This window comes from Puntigrus tetrazona, chromosome 8, assembly GCF_018831695.1.
Source record: "Puntigrus tetrazona isolate hp1 chromosome 8, ASM1883169v1, whole genome shotgun sequence".
NCBI lineage: Eukaryota > Metazoa > Chordata > Actinopteri > Cypriniformes > Cyprinidae > Puntigrus > Puntigrus tetrazona.
The window spans coordinates 1,965,873-1,989,142 of record NC_056706.1 but is presented as its reverse complement, the minus strand read 5'-3'; the positions used below and the strand labels follow the sequence as shown (position 1 = coordinate 1,989,142).

At 37.3% G+C, this 23,270-nt stretch overlaps 1 protein-coding gene across 2 annotated transcripts in view; it reads right to left on the bottom strand.

The window, feature by feature from the left end:
• Positions 1 to 22,560, bottom strand: part of ikbkb (inhibitor of nuclear factor kappa B kinase subunit beta) — a 29,277-nt gene extending 6,717 nt beyond the window's left edge. Inside the window, exons 1-14 of one of the 2 annotated variants that reach the window (XM_043247683.1) lie at positions 22,537 to 22,560; positions 20,642 to 20,779; positions 16,948 to 17,042; positions 10,490 to 10,607; positions 8,977 to 9,046; positions 7,119 to 7,207; positions 6,914 to 7,003; positions 6,705 to 6,829; positions 4,339 to 4,446; positions 3,205 to 3,433; positions 2,932 to 3,126; positions 2,399 to 2,513; positions 1,450 to 1,573; positions 1,220 to 1,371 (exon numbers count right to left, since the gene is read on the bottom strand). In XM_043247683.1, the coding sequence (XP_043103618.1) occupies positions 1,220 to 1,371; positions 1,450 to 1,573; positions 2,399 to 2,513; positions 2,932 to 3,126; positions 3,205 to 3,433; positions 4,339 to 4,446; positions 6,705 to 6,829; positions 6,914 to 7,003; positions 7,119 to 7,207; positions 8,977 to 9,046; positions 10,490 to 10,607; positions 16,948 to 17,042; positions 20,642 to 20,746 (1,615 nt within the window). In that variant the 5' untranslated portion in view covers positions 20,747 to 20,779; positions 22,537 to 22,560. Of the gene's footprint in view, positions 1 to 1,219; positions 1,372 to 1,449; positions 1,574 to 2,398; positions 2,514 to 2,931; positions 3,127 to 3,204; positions 3,434 to 4,338; positions 4,447 to 6,704; positions 6,830 to 6,913; positions 7,004 to 7,118; positions 7,208 to 8,976; positions 9,047 to 10,489; positions 10,608 to 16,947; positions 17,043 to 20,641; positions 20,780 to 21,300; positions 21,487 to 22,536 lie in introns of those variants that run through there. The other variant, XM_043247684.1, reaches the window with a different exon arrangement.
• Positions 22,561 to 23,270: the final 710 nt, after the last annotated feature.

The following is a 23,270-nucleotide window of genomic DNA, read 5'->3' as shown; positions in this document are numbered from 1 at the left end:
GTAGTAGCAGTACATGAACGTATAGTAACATGATACATTTATTACAGTATTTATTCATCAATGCTAACGTTAGTTCATAAAAATACAACCAGTTAGTTCACGTTAGCTCACAGCGCATTAACTAATGTTAACAAACACAACTAGTGATGTTAATAATGCATTAGTAAATTAGCATTAACTAAGATTAATAAATGCTGTAGAAGTATTGTTAATGTTTTTTTCATGTTGTTAAGTAATGTTAACCAGTGAAGCTCGTTGTAAAGTGTCACATTAATTATTTGGAAAGGATGTTTTTTGTCCTTTTTGAAATGATGTGTTTTGTTTTTTTTTAAATAATAGTAATAAATAGATAAATAAAACAAATAAAATAATTATTTGAAACATGCTTTTACTTTTTAACTGATCATAATAGTACATTATTTGGAAAGAATGTCAAGTGCTTATTTAAAAAAATATAATATTAATTATTTGGACAGAATGTCAAGTGCTTATTTAAATATATATATTTAATAAATTAATATTAATTATTTGAAAAAATGTTAAGTGCTTATTTAAAAAAACATTTAATTATTTGGAAAGAATGTCAAGTGCTTATTTAAAATATATATATAATAAATTAATATTAATTATTTGAAAAAATGTTAAGTGCTTATTTAAAAAAAAAATATATATATATATAATTATTTGGAAAGAATGTCAAAAATGTATTATATATATATATATATATATATATATATATATATATATATATATATATATATATAATTATTTTTGGAATTAATTATTTGAAAGAATGTCAAGCGTTTATTAAAATACAGTAAATAAACTTTGTTTTTGTAAAGGCTATCAAGTGGTTATTTTTAATAATAATACTTCATTATTTGTAAACAATGTCAAGCGCTTATTTTAATAATGCTCATAATAAAAGAAAACGATATTGAGTGCTCATTAAAAAAAACATAATTAATTAACCGCAAAGGATATAAAGCGGTTTTTGAAACAATAAACAGATATAAATTAATTGCTCATCAACTATTCCTTGTCAAGTATTTGATTAAAAGTTAATATGTTCAATTGGATTCAATTACTAGAAAACATTTTTATTCCTAAGATAACAATTGGACGGCCCTCAACCTTTTCTAACACTCTTTCCCGTCCTATTTTTAAACAACTACAAGCGTTTGCAGAACACACTGCCCAGCGTGCCCCAGTGTTTGACCGATGCCCGTCGTTCTCTGCTCCTGGTATTTGTCGATGTCGATGTGCAGGCTGGTGCTGAAGAACTCCAGCGTGGCCTTTAACCTCTGGTGCATGGACATCATCTCGTTCTTCTGCTTGGACAGCGTGCCGTTGTGTCTGAGGAGACTCATGCTGAGAGAGAGACAGAGAGCGGGTCACTCACAGCCTTTCACATCGGCGGCCGCTCACACGGAGCGCTTCTCGTCTTACATGGCCACTTTCTGTCCTTGCTGCAGTCTCTGCCAGTCCTCCTTCAGGGCACGGATGGTGTGCCACGCTTGACCCCACGTGCGTCTCTGGGAGCTGTAGGGCAGCAGGCGCTTGGGCTCGTTCTCTGCACCAAAACACACATCAGTATAAACCCAGGGAACGAGGGCAGGAGACCGAGTGCAGAAATAACAAGGCATGCCGTGCTACTTTCAGTTTCAGACACGTATGTCACGGAAAAAAAGAGGAAGTCACCCTATTTAGGTTTTCAATGATGACAAATATTTAACTGCTTGATATTTATCTGTGTTCGCATAAATATTTGTACAGATGTAATATATGAAAAAGGTTTGATTCTTCTATACCTTTTTATTTTTTATAGTATTTTGTGTATATTTTATTTTTATTTTACAAAAGCCGTATATATATATATATATATATATATATATATATATATATATATATATATATATATATATATATATACACACACACACATATACATACATATATATATATATATATATATATATATATATATATATATATATATAAAAAATGTGTGTTTTTAAATATTTTATTATATTAAATTTTATTATATTATGCAGAATTTATATTTTATCTTCTGTAACGTTAAATTATATTTATAAAATATTTATTCATAAAAATATTAAAACAAATAAACACATTTATACAATATAAAACAACACAACAATGTTTGTGTGTATATATATATATATATATATATATATATATATATATATATACATATATATACATATATATATATATATATATATATATATATATATATATATATATATATATATATATATATACATATGGTATATATGACATTTTTCTATAATAAAAAAAGTTTGAACTGTAAGATATAAACTCTGACTGACTTTCTCACTTCTTCTCTCTGAAAGGTGTTCAGACAGTAACTCACGGACGAATCGGATGTTCTCTGGAAGGACGCGCGGCGTGAACTGAGGCTCGTAGCTGTAGCAGGAGCGGTCAAACAGGAAGACCAGCGGCTCATCCGCCCGCCGGGCGTCCATCATCTACACAACACCAAACAATCCCTCTACATAAACCTCATCAATACAATCAGCTGGCGTTTAAGAAAGCGGCGTGACATGAAGATGTCGAACATTTGTCAAATTTTGACATTTGTTTAAAACTAAAAATTAAAAATGTATTTAGAGCAGACTTTTTCACAATAAAATGTTGCATGCAATCAAGAAAATTATGCATGAACGAATCTCTCTGTAAAAACCTGGGCAGTAGTAAAAATGTAAAGACTGGCGTGTGCAGGAGAAAAAACTCATTTTGTGAAAGCGGCCTTTAAAAATATGGACCGTCATTGAAATCGGCGTCTTTAGGATGTTTTCTTTCCACTAGTCTGATGCATGAAAAACCGCTTTTTTGCCATTTAAATTGAAGCGTACTTAGATGATATAGCATTTTTACTGAACGCACGCTATAATCGATGGCACACTGCATGACGCTGTTGTGCGGCTCCAGCGCAAGCCCCGCCTCCAGCAGCAGCTCCTGATTGGCCGGAGGAATGCGGGCGTCCCGCGCGATTCGCTCCTGCAGGGTTGCCACGTCCTCCCGCGGCTGCACCGAGTAGGTGAATATTTCAGCAGAGCTCATGTTGAGGACGCGGACCAGCTGAGGAGACAGAGACCGGCGCGTTTAAAGGCACGTTTATACTGTATACGGCGCTCAGACGCGTTTCCGTTCAGCTACCTTCAGGTTCAGGATGCGGCTCAACTCATCGAAGCAGAAACAGGAAGCTTTCGGAGAGTCTTTGCTTCCCTCGGAGCTGCTTTCTTTAGTGTCCTCCTCCGAGTCTTTGACCCCGTCCTGACTTCTCGGCTCTTGGTCTTGGCTCCGCTTTCTTAAATCTTTACCTCGCTCTTTAGGGGACCATCTCAGCATCATCTGCAGCCAGCTCTCCAGTTCACCAGCTAACAGTCTGAAGCACATTTACAAAAATAAAAACCCCATAAAGTATTAAATATACAGAAACAGGTCACCGTACTTAAGAATGATCAGAATTATCGTAAATCACAAAAAAAAAAAATCATTACTCGAAACAAAATCAATAAAACAAAATAACAAAATATAAAAAGTAGAATTATTATAATAATAAAAAAAGTCTAAATTCAATATAAACCCCAACGTTTAAATTGAAGTCATAAAATAACTGAATCTAACAAATAAATAATAGTCAGCTATAGAGTTTTTAAAAAACGATATAATATAAAATAATTTAAATATATTTATAATATTTAATTGTATTATAAATATATTAAAATATAAAATAATATTTAATTAAAAGCATTAACAGTACATAAATGATCATTAATATTCAGTCGAATTTGGTAAAAATGGCTGAATAATTAAAAAAATTTGCACTAGATTATTTATTATAAACCTGCTTTATAGTTTAAACTGATGTTGGAATTATTTAAAAATTATAGTATAAAAATTTTTAATGTTAATAATTAGTAATGAAATTAAATTTATATAATTTAATATAATTATAATATATGATATAATATAATTTAATAATATATTTTTTTTGTTTATTACGATCAGCTGCTTTAACACAAACTGTATCGTAATAAGTACTACAAAAAAAGTAATTTGATTCTGTTTACTTAAGACATTTATTTTCTGTTGTTGTAACCAAGTGGGAGAAGAAAAATCGAATTAACCAACAACATCGCAGACCGCTTTCATGATCCAATCCAATACTGATGGATAAAATCAAGTGCCGTTCTACGTTGTATTACAGATTGTCATTTAGCAGAATGGAAAGCATCATAAGAACACAGTAAATGCATTTAAATGTCGTGATAACTGTGCGTGACTCACTTGTTGAGGTTGTGAGGGTTCGGGAGGTGTTTGGAGAAGCGAACTTCTCCCATCAGATCCTCGTAAACCACAATATCATCCACCTGTTTCTGCAGCAGCTTGCTGTGCCTGAGGGAACAAAAGAGAGCACTGAAAGTTCAAGCGAACCTGGATTTATTTCCCACACCCTTCGGTGCTGGCGTCGGCCCCCATTTTTTCTGACGTTCCCGGAGGTTACGTTTTAAAAACAGTGCGTGTGGTGAGAATACTGGAGGCCGGCCAATCACAGTACAGAAATCTCTGCAATAACAAACCCTTGAAGAAGAAATGTTATCTTTACTCAAACACAAAATATTAGTGCAACAGTGTTTCATGGAGGCTTTTATCTGAACTCTGGCTCAAGCTGTCAGGTCACGACTTATGTAAAGTTGTTCTTTTGTTTCGAGTCTTGATAACAGACTCGTATAGATAAGGATTTTTACCCTTCACATTAAGGCTGATTTTACACTGATTTACACAGATTTTAAACTGATTTTTCACACTGATTTTGCACTGATTTACACGGATATTTGCACCGATATACAATGGTTCACACGGGGTTTACACAGATTCTACACTGATTGTGCATGGATTTCACGCGGACCTTGCACTGATACGCGCAGATTTTACGCTGATTTTGTGCCGATTTACACCGATTCACACGGGTTATCCGCTGATTTTACACGGATTCTACACTGTTTTTGCACGGATGGTGCACGGATCTCGAACCGATTTTTTGCGCTGATTCACCCAGATTTCACACTGACTTGCACAGAATTTTCACTGATTTACACGGATTTTGCACCGTTCTACACGGATATTTGCACCGATTCACACGGATATGCGCACTGTCTCGCACCAATTCGCACGGACCCCCGCACAGATTTTGCACGGACCTCGCACTGATTTTGCACGGACCTCGCACTGATTTTGCACGGACCCCGCACTGATTTTGCACGGATCCCGCACTGATTTTGCACGGATTTCACACTGATTTTGCACGGATCTCGCACTGATTTTGCACGGATTTCGCCCTGATTTTGCACGGATTTCACACTGATCTGCACAGATTTTTCACCGATTTACACTGATTCTGCGCTGTTTTACACGGATACTTGCACTGCCTTGCACCAATTTGCACGGATCCCGCACTGATTTTGCACGGGCCTCGCACTATTTTTGCACGGATTTCGCACGGATTTCGCACTGATTTCGCACTGATTTTGCACGGATCTCATACCGATTTTGCACTGATTTTACACTGATTTCACGCCTATTTTTTGCGCCGGTTCGCATGGATTTTTACACTGTTTTGCACGGATATTTGCACCGGTTTACACTGATTCATGTCGACTTACACGGATATTTGCACCGATTTACACCGGTACGCGTGGGCTTTGCACTGATTTTACACCGATTTTGCACTGATCGTGCACGGATTTTGCACGGATTTTACACTGGCTTTACACTGATTTACACTGATTTTTTCACTGATTTACACAGACTTTACACTGATTTTCCACATATTTTGCACTGGTTTACACTGGTTTCACACTGACTTTACACTGGCACTGAAGCAAGTACTGGTGCATTGGCACAAAAAGATATGTTTATTTTACATATATTCCTGTGACCTTGGACCACAACCAGCCATGAGGGTCATTTTGCTAATTGAGATCATTAAAGCGGATTAAATAATATTCGGTTTGTTAGGAGAGGACGATATTTGGCAGAGATCTGGAAATCTGGAATCTGAGGGAGCAAAAAAATCGAAATACTGAGAAAATCACCTTTAAGGCTGCCAAAATGAAGTTCTTAGCCATGCATATTACCAATAAATTCATTAGAAAATGTATCAAAAATTTGCACGGAGCATTTTTACTCAATATCTGGCTTAAAAAGTATAATTTTGACCCATGCAATGTATTGTTGGCTATTGCTACAAATGTACATGTGCTGCTTATGACTGACTGCTCCAGGCTCACATATAATTAATAAATTAGTATTAATCATTTTTTAAAATCGTATAGCTTCCACATATCTGCTCAGTTACAGTTAATCTTAATTATCAGCACGTTTTATATATTTAAAAGAAGGATAGGAAGCCAGATGCTCTGGATATGTCTAAGATGTTTCTCTTAATTCAACAAGTATTTTGTTTTCTTTGAAGAAGCGTGATTCCCACAGTCTTGGAAAATTCAGATGTATGCACAAGCCTCAAATAAAATCTGGACGTTTTATAAAGAAAGTCATTTTTTGGACAATCGGGAGCTTGACTCGAGAACCTCCAATAACAGAGAACTATCAAACCGAAAAATTCTGCCACAGACAGCTGATGAAATAAATACCATTGCACGGGTTGCCAGGTTGGTAGAAAAGGCCTGAATCCAGTGATGCACTCAAACACCAGCGTCCCAAAACTCCAGTAATCCACCGCCACCGTGTACTTCTGCTGTTCTAACAGCTCGGGGGCCTGGGAGAGAACGAAATTACGTCACATCCGATGAAGATGAAAACAGAAGACTTGCATTTTGCACGGATTCGATGCTGCACCCACCAAATACTGCAGCGTCCCGACAAACGATGTGCACAGGCTGCTCTGGTCCAGCTCTTTAGCGTAACCCAGATCGATGATCTTATGAACCAACTACAGGAAAACACGCACAACCGCATCTTTAGCCTTGCGATAAAAACCTATGTGCCATTTAATGCAAAATAAATGCATTTTTTTAAATTAAACTTCACTGTTTAGAGAATCTCACCCTTTTTTCTCCCTGTTGAAGGACGATGTTTTCTGGCTTGAGGTCTCTGTGAATGATCCTCATCCCGTGGAGGTACGTCAGCGCTGAGGCTAGAGAGAGAGATTTCATTAATACGGCCTTCTCAAATGTTCACGCATTAGTTCTTTATACATTTTAATCAGATGAAGAATACAATTTTAGACACAGAAGCTCAAGAAACTCATGCTGAATGTGCAGTTTCTATCAAATGTCTGTCCTGATATAAAATGTCAACTAAGATTTCTTGCCGTTGCCGAAAAAAGAGGAAGAGTACTATTTTTGTGCAAAAACTAAAGACAAAGTGATTTGCATATCCACTTTTTAGGAAGTCATACAGTGATTTATTTATTGTGATTATATATATATATATATATATATATATATATATATATATATATATATATATATACTGCAAACTCAGATATGTCAAAGTATTTTAACACTGAAAAAAATGTTAATGTTATAGTTCACCCAAAAATGAACATACTTTTTATTTTTGTTTTGTCAAATGACTTTTGCGTTCTGCAGAAGAAATAAAACCACACAGATCTGGATCAAAACAAGTGAGTAAAGGATGACAAAAACAGTATTTTCATGAGTTCTTCTTCTTCTTCTTCAAAAACGTTCAGGCTGTTTTGGGTCACCAATGACTCCCATAGTATTTTTTCCCACTATGGAAGTCAATGGTGACCCAAAACTGCCTGGTTACAAACTTTATTCGAAATATCTTCCTTTGTGCTCGGCAGAACCAAGAAATTCATCCAGTTTTGGAACTACTCGAGGACGAGTAAATGAGGACAGGCTTTTCGTTTTTGGGTGAACTGTTCCTTTAAATCAAAGCCAGCACTCTTACTGAAAGTGAAATTCCAAGTAAAGTCAGATTAAAGGCTTCCCAATAAAGTCAATAATAAGGCCACATAGCGAAAGCAATCCATATCACTGGAACCGACATCAGACGAGCACCGTGTTCATAGAGATGCTTCGGAAGCGCAATGTTTCGGCTGAAGAGAGTAAACCGTACGGGACGAGGCCGGTGACTAAATCCAGGTTTTCACATGATTGTGACTGAGCAGAAACATCCCTGGCGGACCGCAGTGACGTTAACATAGAGTTGTGTACGGCACAGTGACATGCCGTTTTTTGAGCTTGATCGTTCTGGACTGAATGTAAACGAATTGAAATCACTCACACTGGAAAATGAACGCCACTTGTGTCGCAATAATAACACTATAGTGACTAAACGTTAATAGGCCATTTGAAATGTCACGTTTTTTTGTTTTTTTAAGGTTTCAGTTCACTCTTATTATTTTCTCACACTCAAACCAATCTTTAGTGGAGCACAAAATGAGATGTGCGGCTTAATATTTGACCTCTAAAAACGAGAATATATGGAAAGTTCCTAAGTTCCTGTTCTCAGAGCTCTCAGAGTTCTCCTGAAATCTCTTTCAGAAGACAGAAGTGCCATTTCTGGACTAGTTTCTAGTTTAACTCTATAAGTTTGAGTAGAGCTCCCACACCATTTCTGATGCGTTTTGTTTGACCTCTTATACCGTATAACGTCAGGCTGCTTTTCTTGGGAGACATCTGAATGGTCTGACTCATGCTCTCCAGTACTTTCAGCCACAAATCTGGGTCCAATCTTTGCCTAGGTTTATATTCGGACATTTACAAGACCGGATCCGACACAAACTCAGCTTCGGCAGCAACGTAAACAGACGCAGCTCGCGTATGTTGCTCACGTGACGGAGGTCAACTAGCCTTTGCTGGAAAACCTGAGTTAGACAGCTGCATGTGTTATGTGTGTGACGGGATTTCCACTGGCTGGGGTGTGCAGACTCACATATATCCTGAATCAGTGTCAGTACAGCAGCTTCTCTCATGCCACAGCAGTTCTCGAGCAGGTTCAGATACTGAAAATGAAAACAGAGATCATTCTGATAAAAAAAACATGCATTTGTGTTTTTTCTGATTGCATATGCAACTTAAAAGGCCCAAAAAAATCCAAGTTTGCCGTGCTTGCAGTTTTGCTCAAAAGTTTACACACCCCTTGCAGAAACCGTATTTATAAAAAAAAACAAAGCCAATATTACAAACAAAATTAGAAGGATCCTCAAAACATCATGTTATAATTTCTATATATATATATATATATTTTTTTCTTTTTTTTTATTTATTTTTTTTTCATGAGTTTTTTTCAGAGTATGAAAAAAAAAAAAAAATATATATATATATATATATATATATATATATATATATATATTTTTTTTTTTTTTTCCAGACTCTGCTGTCCCTGAATGATCCATGATCAATGTTTTTTTTTTTTTTTAACCTTAACTTTAAGAAAGAAAGAAAAGAAATCGTACACATTAATGAATAAATCTGTACCTAAATGCCATGTGTGTGATTTTTAATCAATCCAAGTGAATATAAACACCATTCTGGCGAAATCTCAACTTGCAGGATGCAGGAGAAGCAGATGGTTAGTCTGAGAGCAAACGTTCAGGGCCTGAAGCTCTCGTAGGACGGCGGAGATGCTCCAGAGACTGTCACTGAGACCACAGGACCTCACTGAAGACACCTCGCGCCGCTCTCCTTATCAGAACTACTTCCCTGTTTGTTTGACTCGTACAGAGAGAATGCCGTTCCGAAAGACGCTTTTGAATAGCGTTGCCGTGGAGACAGAACAAACGGAATCTACAGAAACTGTTCTATTAAGAATTTGAAAGGAAACAATTTGATTGGACATCGCATTCATGCGCTTTCGGTCAGTTATATCTGTATATTGCAAAGAATAGAAGTACTGTTTTTTTTTTTAATATAACGATATAAATATAAATGTATAAATGTTTTTTAATTATGAACATTTGAATGATTCTTCAAACTTTTGAGCAGAACAGATTACATCAATATTCACTCTAAATATTCATAAAAAGCATTATTTTATTATCGTTATTACATAAGTATAAAACAGTAATTAAATAAATCCAAAATAAGAAATATCATTTAAGATGTTTTAAAAATGTCTTAATTTCTTAACTATTCAAACATTAAACCAATCAAACTTTTATTTTGATGGGTAAATCATGGATGACCCTCAAAGCATCTTCTTATGTCAAATATGGGAAGATGTTTGGAGCATGTTGTGTTTGGTTTGGAAAAAAAAATGAACTAAACTAACTAAGAAACACAGTGCCATGCTTCACTCTGAAACACGCAGTGCATATATTTATTCATTTAAATCACATTTTTAATCGTCGTGCAGCTCTACAACTAAATTATAAGCACGCATACATGTATGATGGTGTTATTATGCCACAGAAACGTGTTCGGTAACATTTCTGTACGTGCCACACCTTGCGTAGGTCTCCTCCCTGGCAGTACTCCATGGCCAGCAATGGCAGGTCATTTGTGGCCAGTTTCTGGAGCTCTTCTGGGACGTCTCTCGCCGCCACCACGTTCATGTGATTCAACCTGCGAGAAGAGAGACGTTTCGTCATAACGTGCAAACAACGACGTACATGCAACCCTCTCATAATCTGGGTTACATAATGTCATTATTAAAAATGTGTTTGCGATATTCAGACGGCTGGCAGGCCCTGCCCTGCACAAACCTCCTATAAAACACGCGCTCAGGACGAAGAGGAGTAGAACCAGATGGATTCCAGGCACCATAACAGAATGAACGCAGCGGCAACACCTAAAACTATCATCTGAGAACATAAACAGCTCGTTTTAACCTTCACAGGCACACATTCTGACATAATTGCTGTAATAACAAATATTAGGTCTTGAGTAAAGACAGGTGACTTGCATAAGAGGTGTTGCATCTTTTTGGCTGTTCTTTATCTCAAAATCTTGATCTTCTTTTTCATTTCCTTCAATTATGAGCCAATGCTTTGGAGAAACAAACCTCTTGCTGTGCTTGAGATTGTAAACAGTAAAACTCCACTAACTGTAAAACCCAAAAAAGTTGCGTCGATTCAGTCCAAATTTGATGCATATTCTAAACCTAAAATTGGCTTTAACTGGAAATTCAGTATTTTAAGGTCTATAGTTGGTTATTAGCATGCATATTACTAGAATATTAGCCTTTTTAGTTATTTTAAATATCATTAGTGATAACTTAACACATATTAATGCCTTATTGCCTAATCCTACCCAATACCTAAGCTTAACAACTAACTAACAAGCAGTAAATGAGTAATTTATTGAGGGAAAGGTGTTACCTGAAATTCCAAATGCATTTTATTGACCTTACTGTGACTGTTTTTTTTTTTTGAGTGTGTAATTCCTCAAGGGGTCGTATGATGTTGCTAAAAAGAAAATTATTTTGTGTTTTGGTATAATGCAATGTGTTTATGTGGTTTAAAGTTTTAAAAAAACACATTATTTTCCACATTCTGTACATAATTGTTTCTCCTCTAAGCCCCGCCTCCTGAAACGAGTTGATTCGTACGAAGCTCATCGTTCTAAGCGAGGTGTGCTCTGATTGGCCGAATACCTCAAACACTTTACACACCTTACTATAACGTGTCCTGGCGATATGACACTAAAACAATAAAACACATTACAAACGAGGCATTGGTTGCATCCAGTGTAGTAATTAGTAATTAGCAGTGATTATAATGAGTCTTTTTACATGCTGCGTTGCATCGCGCCTCGTAAACATAATACCATATCTACATCAGAGAAATGTCAAGCGACAACAGCACTACCGCTCAAAACTTAAAAAAAAAAAAAAAGGTAACTTATTTGTGAGTCAGAAGCGCCAGACAGTTAAAATTGCCCCATAGTCTCTGTGCACAGCTAGCATAGACTGCTCCGTCAGATTAATAGCCCCGCCTTCTTTGCATAAACATTTGGGGGGGTGTCATGACGACACGCCCCTACATTGTGATGTCACAAAGTGGGGGCGTGTTTAAATGAGTCGTTTTAGGGATGTGTCGACAAGTCATATATATAGAATTTTCAAAAAAAACTTTTGGTGTTGCTTTTTGTTGGAAAAATGTTTTAACTAGATATTTTAACTAGTCAATAAAAATGTACTGAGAAGTCATTTTGCAGTGTATCTAGAGTTTCAGTGCGGTTCTTTAACAATAACTAGTGTTCCTGATGACTAAACCAAACACCGATCAGTGCTCTGAACCTTAATCTGAGAAAGATCCTTCTTGGAAAGTTATGATTCATCAGAAACGGTATGTTTTGATTACATGGGTTACGGTGGACACGCTCTGAGTATCACTCCTCATTTATCTTGACGCGTGAGTTTAATCAGACCGCTTGCTGTTTTGACGTCAGCTTATTCCTGAGCTGTCGCCAATCCAGTCGAATACCCAGGAAAACAGGATGGGATTCCTTTTTTGGCCACAAAAAAAGGGTCCAAGCGAAGGTCAGTTCTATGAGCGAACTCTGATATCATCATAATTAAGGGTTGATGATCACCAAATGTGTGAAACGGAGAAAGGCCTGGGTGTGTTCCCCAAAAACATCTGTGTGTATGTGTGTGTTTGTGATCGCTGTGGTTTGGCTTTATACACTGAGCTCTACTAGATGTGTTTGAGTCCAGGTTTGTGGCTCAGACCAAGTCTGGGGACAGCCTGCTTATAAATCTGAGAAAACCAACACGTCCCCGAACCCATCGCGCTCGTCACATAACCACTGCAGCCTGGTTAACTAGCCATCCAACCACACCAGAAGGTCACGGAAACACTCACACTCTGACACCCAGTCAACTTGAACTATTTAAATACATATTAAACAGCTCTAGGCATGCTTTAACTCTTTCATGATGTATAGATTCAATTTAGTATGGATGAAGCAAAGTGGTAATACTGAGGACATGTATATCCTTAAATATAAATACCAAAAGATTTGCCCGTATTATGGTGCTTTTTTCCACAACACGACACCAAAGATTGGTATAAAATATTAAATGTTATGCAATTGCTATATAAAACATCAAATATGACAAGACTGCTTGATTAATCAAAATTATGGTCAATACTGAGAACACAATTACTCACTTGGAAAACATATGCATTCACTAAATTAATTGCTTTTATTTAAATTGCTTATATATTTCAATAGAATGGAAGATATAGATAATTTGCAGGTTAGCTTGCTTACTGCGCCCAAGAGCGTCATTTATTTAAGCAAGTAATCATGCGTCTAACCACTGCATGTTGTTTATGAATGTTCATTTGATCTACGTTCTTTGGGAAACCCTTTTGAATCATTGAGCTATGCTGGTAATGACTGATCCTGTGACCATAGTTGGCTAATGATGCACTTGAGAAACACATTCCTGACTGGCTCAAGCCAGTGAATTACATACGAATTACATTATTACAATTTGTATTTATTTTTTTTAGCAGTGGCTAAACAGCACAGCGCTTGTATAACTTCTGACCAATGAAATATTAACTAATTCTTTAACTTGGAAAATAAGTGAATTGTAAACAGCGGTTATCAGAAGCCAGAGACACTGGAGATGAGGAGAATACAGTAATACTGCAGCAGGTTAACTCATCAAAACCCTGAATACTGTACTGGGATGGGGGTTTATGACCGCCTGTAAGTACGCCGTAAAGGTATTTTACTGTAATATGGACAGTAAGATACTGTAAAATGTGTATACAGTATAAACCAAAGGATTATGGGAAACTAAACGGTCGCTACTGTATTTCTTCACTACTGTAAATCAATTTAACTTGCCTGCGCAAAACTGACCAATGGCTAGGGGGATTCCTTTTTATTTATTTTTAATTTAATTAATTTTTTTTGGAAGTGGCTGTAAAAGGACAAAACTTTATAACTTTACTAAATTAGATAAATTGGTCTTTAGCTGATTTTCTTTCCTAGCTCAAAGAACAGTTTGACATTTGACAGGAACAGGCTAGCAATATAGCACGTTTTGCTAATAAATATTTAAAAATAAGCAAAAACTCATCATGCTGCACATTCGTCCATTTTACAGAAATCCAGAATTAGGTAAACCATTGCATTTATATTTATGCATTTGCCATATTATTTTACTCAAAGCAAGCTACAAGTGCACATTTTATTAAGTTATTCGTTCCCTCAAACTCCTATTTACTGTACTTTATTGACCTGTTGCTAAAGCTATTGAACATTTTTAGGTTTTAGAAAGAAGCCTCTTCTGCTCACCATTCATTTGATCCAAAGCACATCACAAAATACAATTTTACAGCACAATACAAGCAAAAAGCACATTTTTGTCTTTTTACAGTTTTGTATTTGAATGCAGTGTAATTTATTCTTGTGATCAAAGCTAAAATTTTTCATTACTCCAGAATTCAGCGTCCTTCAGAAATTATTTTAATATGCTGATTTTGCTGCCTATTTTTTACTTTCTAAATGTCTTTATCACCACTTTCGATCTGTTTCAAGAATACTTGCTAATTTAAAAGTAGTTATGTCTAGAATTTCTTTCCCCCGAAAAATAATGTTAAAAAAGCTTTTTATTTCAGATAAATGCTGATCTTTGGATCTTTCTATTCTTCAAAGATTCCTGAAAAAATTACTCGACTGTTTTAAATATATTTATACTTATATTTATATTAGAACGATTCCTTAAGGATCATTCGACACCAAAGCCTAAAGTAATGAAGCTTTGAAATCACAGTAATAAATTACATTTTAAAACATAAGAAAGCGGTTATGTTTAAATATAAATTAAATCACATTATTACTGCTTTTGCTGTACTCTGAATCAAACTAATGCAGGCTTGGCTGGCAGAAGAGACTTTAAGAGGCTTTAAAATCTTACTGTTTAAAAAAACATTGTACTTTCTAATACTTTTGCTTTTCAGTGTGTGTATGTTTTGCCATGAAGCGTATTCCCCAGGCGACTTATTTCCCCTTATTTTCAGCCAGTGCATCTGGGAGGTCCAAATGTGTCATTTATATTTAAAAAAAAAAAAAAGAATATTATCCGAACTACAGCTCATGAGTTGTAATGATTGTGATTTTGTTACAGGTTAAAAAAATGTTTAATTAATTGAAAATAAACTCTATAGTACTGATGCTGTAAATCAAAATACGGTAATGATACCGTAAATACAAATACAGTAAAGACATTATTTTACTGTAAATTAAATTCCAGTAATAACACTGGAAACGTGTTTTACAGTAATTTACTGGCATCCGGCAACCTTTTTACAGTGTAGCCAAATTTTATAAATAATAATTGTTTTGTGCCTTATAATGAGAATTATGAGAATATTATTATTAGTTGTTTGGGACTCCTAAAGCCAAAATATGACGTTTCATAACCCATAACAGGGGCACTTTAACATACAGGGCTAAGCTTATGTACCTGGCCCCAGATTGATTAAAAATGATGCCTTCATTTTAATTTCTGGGTAAACTAACACTTCAAACTCAAAAATATCTGCCACAGATGGCGCAAAGCAACAACTCTCCCCCATTGTTGTCGACGAGCCTTCAAAAATCAATATTTCTTCATAATAGTTTGCATGTGTTCACGCCCAAATACGCCTTAATACAATAAGCAGTTTCCAATAAACAACTGGACATGAATACGGCCACAACAAACTCACCCCTAAACCACTAACGGGAGGAAAACCCCCAGAGAAAACCAGAGATGCACTCTCTCCTAATTTAAGATGAGCCTGAAGGTGTTGTGACGGCGCAGACCGATGCCGCGGCCTCAAGACTGGGTCATTTTTTACTACTGTGGTGTCATAAATTCATCCCTCTTTGTTTTGCACAGAGCTTATGTTCATAAAAACACATATAAATAGCCGAATAACAACGGAAGGCATTGCGCGGTCGCTTAACGGACTGCACATTATAACACGGCAAACCGAAGGGAACCGGTGGGTGAAAACGGAAAAATGCCACCAAAATAGGGCTTTCTCTTTAAAGAAGCATCAGCTGTGACGTGAAAAGACCAACGTGATTCAGCCCAAACAAAACAGATGGAGTTATTAGCAGCGTTACCGCTAACGGGGCATAGCATGCTCTTATTTTCATTGTTTCATCAGCGGGAGGTTTGCACTAAAAGCAGTTGTAATGATTTTTTGGGGGCCGTGGTGGTAAAGATAATGTGCTGGATTGTTTTGTTACAGTTTTACAAAAAATGGAATTAATTGAAAATAAACACTGATATGGTACTGATGCTGTAAATCAAAATACGGTAATGATACCGTAAATACAAATACAGTAAAGACATTGTTTTACTGTAAATTGAAATCCAGTACTAACACTGGAAACGTGTTTTACAGTAATCTACTGGCATCCAGCAACCTTTTTACAGTGTAGCCAAATCCACAAAATTGTTTTTTGTGCCTCGGAATGTAGTTTTAAGAGTTTTTTTTGTTTTTTTAGGTGAGAATGTACTCGTTTAGATTTCAAATACGCAGTTTGTTAATAATGAGAACGTCTATGTTTTCGGATGAGCTCCAGGGCATCGTTCGGTGCACACAAACCCACAGAGAGAGAAAAAAAAGAGCCCTTGACTAACCGCTGGTAAGTTAGAGCGCCCCTATTACGAGCTTTCATCCAGCGTGTAATACTTCTTTAAGTGAACGAAAACTTTTCCGTTTCAGCGGCTCTGACGCTCATCAGAGTTCCATGGAAACACCTCTTTCGATCTGCTATGTGTGTGTGTGTGTTTGTGTGTGTGCGTGTGTGTGTTTGTGTGTGTGTGCGTGTGTGTGTGTGTGTGTGCGTGTGTGTGTGTGTGTGTGCGTGTGTGTGTGTGTGTGTGTGCTGAAACTACAGGTGGTAGAAAACAGGAAATTTCTTCTGCACAGGATATACTCACCTCTTCATGATCTGAATCTCTAAACTCCATCTGCCCTTATTCTTGGCGCTGAGCTCCTGCCGGCATTGTTTGATAGCGATCTGATCAGCACTTTCCTGCACACACACACACACACACACACACACACAGATATACCAACACACATTAGGAAGCATCACAGACAAAAAAGCAATTTCATAGTTAAAAATAACAGTACCAAAGAACACTGATGGTATCAGACGACACTAGCATGGTATTCTGGTGCGACCTTTAGTGTCAAGAACATCTAACCCAAGACCAAGTCGAAACCAAGTGCGTGTTGACACCAAGAGGGGGTTAAAACCAAGACTAGACCACCAATTCTCAAATACAAAAGCATCCACATTTATTGCCTTAGAAATGCAGTGTTTTTAATCATTAAATACAATAATAAGACACTAACGGAGCTGTTACCAATCAAATTATTCATGCACTGCATTTGTGCATGAATAATGTTGGCAATAATGTAAAAAAATGTTTATATTATATCATATTATAAACATCTACATCTCGCACACTCTCAAGCATTTTTTTTTTGTAACAATATCATGAGTTTTGTGGGTGAATGTATTCATACGGATGCCATTTTTGACACCGTCTCTTTTTTTTTTATTATTGCATTTCAAGCTTCCGCTCACATTAATGACGGACAGAAAATAAATGGGACGAACTGGTGTTCCCCCCCCAGTTGCGGTCTGAGAACAAGACTAGAAAGATTACGAGACCGAGACAAGACCAAGACCATCAAAAAAAAAAGTTCTCAAGACTCTACAACACCACAACAAAACGGCGAAGTGGAAATGATCCAAGAACGGCGGTTTCATTTTGGCATCGGTGGGGATTTCACAAAAAGTTTATTACAAAACAAGTCAGAATTTTTTTAACGATCCTCCAATTTCATTCTATAAGCGACTAATTTTCTTACTATGCTTCTATTAGTCCATGCAAAAAAAAGCAAATGGGAGAAGCTCACCGGCATGCAGTAATAAATGCATGCTAAATGAGTGTCTCTGTGACAAATAGAGAATTACATTGTACTTCAGTGAAATCAAAAAGGCGCCCATCTTGCCCATTTCCTGTTTAGTTTCCTTTAGTTCACTCACGACAGGAAATATGACGAGCGCTGACATCATGCGGAAACGGGCGAAGTGACATCACATCACGACTCTTTCACCGCGGCGACGGCGTAAAAGCACTTTGTTGTGATTGGTTGGTTATTCAAGCTGGCCTCGGACCTTTGGATGCACCAACCCACAGTGTTTCCACACCAACACCCTAACTATTAGTAATATGACATGATGTCACACTACTGACCATAAAAGGGCGTGAGCCTGGGCTCGACCTGCGCTGGACAGGATGCACGGACAATAAAACCTGATCTTCTGATGCGCAGATATGGCTTGGGGTTTTTTTTGGGCCCGTTTTATGGTCCTGCAGGCGAAGACGGCAGCGATGATTTAGCAAGCAAACAAACGGCGACTAATTAAAGCTGTTAATGTTTAATGTACCTGAGCATGCCTTAAAGACCACACCACCGTCATGCTCAGTAGACCTCTTTAAGAATGTGTGTGTGTGTGTGTGTGTGTGTGTGTGTGTGTGTGTGTGTGTGTGTGTGTGTGCGTGTGTGTGTGTGTGTGTGTGTGTGTGTGTGTGTGTGTGTGTGTGTGTGTGTGTGTGTGTGAGTGAGTGAGTGTGCGTGTGTGCGTGTGTGTGTGTGTGTGTGTGCGTGTGTGTGTGTGCGTGTGTGTGTGTGTGTGTGTGTGTGTGTGTGTGTGTGTGTGTGTGTGTGTGTGTGTGTGTGCGTGTGTGTGTGTGTGTGTGTGTGTGTGTGTGTGTGCGTGTGTGTGAGTGAGTGAGTGTGCGTGTGTGCGTGTGTGTGTGTGTGTATGTGTGTGAATATATGCCAGTTTCAGGCAGTGAGTGATCATGAGGTCACCCGTGTGTGTGACAGTTTCAGGCAGTGAGTGATCATGAGGTCACCCGGGGACAGGAAGTGGGACGCAGCAGGTAGATGCATTTCCTCTTTCTTGAGAACGTTTTATTGTTAAAAAGCCAGTGGTGTGAAGGAGAAATAACGGAAATCCGAAGTGCCTCTATTTTGAGACTTTCACACACCTTTATCCAGGATGGGGTGGGCCGTTTATCGGCTGTCCATCGAAAAAAGAAGCCAATGTGAGAAACGAACGAACATAATATGCGACTCTTATTGAAGCATCACTGTCCTAAAGCAGGATAACCCGTTTAGGAAATGCCATATTTAATTTAATTTTGAATTCAGGTTCATTTTTTATACGATCTGTTTTCATTTTCTCTATAAAGTTCTTGATTTGCGTTTTTGTCAGCTTGCACTGTGTTAGTCATTTTAATACTTCGACATTTAAACTCATTTTATTTCAGCTAGTCGCCAATGCAGCATTCGTCATTTTTTATTTCATTTTATTTCAAGCAATTACATTTTTATGGTTACATTTTTAACGGTAATAACCCTTGCTACATCCTTAAATACTTATATATATATATATATATATATACGTGTATAATAGCATAAATGCATTTTATAATAACCGTTTAGAGACGTTTAACTGAACGATTAACAAACTGCAGCTGAATCCAGAACATGCTTATTCGTGTTATTCCCATAAATATTTCGGACGACTATTTTATCATTTCGAAGATCCTCAAACTTTACTTTGAGGTTTAAACTGGCTTTCAAGTAACAGATTTGCAATATGCACTATGGAATAATACGTTTCCCGGCGTATTTAAACCAATAAATCAGTTTAATCCATCTGCCACTACACATGATCCTAATATACAGCGGACATGACCACGGCTTTACAGTCATCTACTTAACCTTCCCAACTTAATCATGCCGTAATTCAGCCCCGACGTGAGCCAAACAAACTGATAAGAACACAGTTAAAACCCTAATACTAATCTGACAGCCTGATATGGACGGTTTTGCAGCATCCGCAAGGATGTCGCTCAAGGAAAAAGTTCTAGTGTACATCCTAGGAACGCTATCGGCTTAACAGAAAAGAATGAGGGACATCATTAATGCGCTTAATGATATTTAAGTGTAAGATACAGGAGTCAAAGCCAAAATCTGAGTGTGCGAAAGGAGGAGCTGGGGATGGAGGAGGGTAATTTGCTCCTGAGCAAGCGGAAAAGCTGACGGTTAACACCGGAAAGAGCATATATAGCGATGCCAAGGTAGGTGTTGTGTGTCTTTAAGCAGTCGTGATCAGCTGATGCAAGCTTGACTCACCAGAACTGACGCGCAACGCTTGGTTTCACCCCAAAATAACACATTTGCTGGACATATCCTCCCCCTCGGGCTATACGAGATCGGGACGTGTTTGTTTCATCAGATTTGTAGAAACGCAATCACTTCCTCAGCAAACGGGCGCTCTGCAGCGAATGGGTGCCGTCAGAATGAGAGTCCGGCCAGCCGGTTAAAAACATCACAGTGCTTTTAAATAGTGCTTGACGTCTTGATTCGTTTCCTTCAAATGTCACAAGATATTAACTGGCGGACATGGGAGCCGTGAACAACTGTGGCGTTTTTAATCAGCCGTTTAGGCGGCACCCATTCACTGCAGAGGATCCATAGAGGTACTAATAACTTCCTTGTCTGCATCATTGCTTTAATGATAAAAAAGCAACCGCAACGTACCTTATTTTGCCAGAGCGTGACATTCCCAAAGCCTCCGGTTCCCAGTCGCTCCTTCAGTTCCCAGGGGCCGCACATCTGCGGCTGCATGGAGGGTGGACGGCTCATAGCGGGCCCTTCAAACCTCTCACATACAAACCCCTGCAAACCAGTACAACGACTAGTAAAAGGTGCAAATACTTAGAATCGGTCCGGCATCCAAGGAAGGCCTCACTCATTCAAAGTGATGCATAAACTACTAAACATACAGTATACATGCAATACACGCAGAAGCCTCCAAGTAAAAAGTGCATATCTTTATGGCTACTATGTTACTTCTGAGTGCATTTAAAGGGAAAGCACTTTATGGAGAGCATTCAATCAGTATCATTATCTCATTTTTGACCAAAATGGCCTTTAGAGGCATCTGAACCACTGCTATCTCAACCACTTTCTGTTGAACCTCACGTGTGTTTATTGTTATAAACACGTTATAAACACATCATGTTATTTATAAAGGGCGCATCTTTGCTCGCAAGATCAGACCGCTTTACAAACCGCATATTAAGTTACTGCATGCCTGAAAACTAGCTAAAGTCCAGATGTTTACGCTGTAGTGTAGCGTACATATGCGATAAAAAAAATGTTGACACATAATCGTCATTAATGTGATGTGATTTTACCTTTCAGATTTGATCTGATCTACACGAAAACGCAGTCTGCAAAACACCTTTCCCCGCCTCAGGACAGATTACTGCCGCGATCTCTACACACACGCGGATTTTTTCAGTAAATGTATGTTTTGTGAGAGTGTTTTGAAAGCAGAAGAGAGTTGAGTTTCTCTACTTCCTGAACTTTTTTACCGTAAGTATCATAAAAGCGCGAACGCGCAAAGAACGTCCCTACGGTGGGCTACTATACTACACGTACTACGGTACTAAGCGCACTGTAAAAATAAACCTTTTTAATAAAGAATCATAATAGATTTTACCACACACACAAGCACGATGACTCTAAAATCAGTCTTTTTTAACTAATTTCAATGAATAGACTTATATTGAGAAGATACTTAGTTATGAATATTAGTTTAGATTTATCCATCTGTCTGTATCTATCATTATCAAATATCAGTATTTGAAAATCCTTTAAAACCTTCAGGTCTCGTAATGAAAACGTACTAGTTTTAATATGTAATGCATTAGATTGTATTACTTTTATGATTATTGAAATCTCACTGTAATTGCATTGCTATATAGTTACGTGAATTTGTATTTAAATCAGAATTACAGATAGATATGGTGTGCATTGTATGAATGCCCGTCATTTCATTTCCTCCCCCGTCTCTCACAATTCACCGCTTTAATCACTGCTGCATCCTGTTTCCTCAAAAAAAAAAAAAAAAAAAAGCGAGTTATTGATGATTTCCTCTGGTGCCACCCTCCAAAAGGACAGATTTACAGGCATGACCTCTCTCGGCCTTGAACACTGACGCTTCCTTCGTTTCTCTGTCAAAGGATCGACGTTCGAGTCTGCACAGATTTCTACAGAATTGTTGCATATCTATAGGGAGCAATGCACCTCGATGAAAACGTCTTGCATCACTGAATGCTTTCGAATGCATTCCTTCAACATAAAATAAAATAAATAAACTTTAAAATGATTTGGCCGTCTCAGAGCTCTCGGATCGCTGCATTTCCATTTTATAAGAGCTGATGTGTCCCTAAACGTCCCCGGTAAAGTAATAAGCCTGATGTCCTGCGTCATTATGAGTCTTAAAGTGAATCTAATGGGTTTTTTTTGGCTATTTTGTCCTGAGTGATACAGAGACCTTCCAGTGTGGCCTGTGAGTACACAAACAGCAGCGGGGTAAACCGCTAATAAATCTCCTGAACCGGACGCTCGTAAGAATCACACGTTACCACATCTACGAAATCCTCGGGGTCACTTGCGTAGGCCGGATCGGTGGCGGTTTGTTCTGGCCATTCGCTGATGAAGACGGCGTGCATGCGATGTCCTGAACCGCCCCAGCTGCTCTCATCGTGTGTTTATAGAGAGGTTTCCTGTTGACTTGCACGATGCTCTGCTTGATGAGACAAGGGGACGGTCCTAGTGTAACACTATACAGGTGATAAACATGCTCGCGTCACCTAATACTAACTCACAGACTGTCACGGAGAGCGATACGTGACGTAAGAAGTTCCCTCTGACTGATTTAGTTTAGAATAAATTTGCCATTGTCTGCTATCATTGTTGGCTACAAGGCTCCTTGTAGTGTAATAAAAAGAATACATCTACATGAAAATAGAACTGCATTACAACAAAACCGTCACATTTTTGTAAGTATGTGTATCATAGGTAAAGATTTTACATATATATATATATATATATATATATATATATATATATATATATATATATATATATATATATAGCCTTAATAGCCTAAATAAACAGCTGTAAAATATATATATTATATTATATTATATATTACAACAAATGATATGTCGTCTATCCTATTGTTGTAACCATATCTATCTATCTATCTATCTATCTATCTATCTATCTATCTAATATCTAATAATATATATATATATATATATATATATATATATATATATATATATATATATATATATATATATAGGAGAGAAGA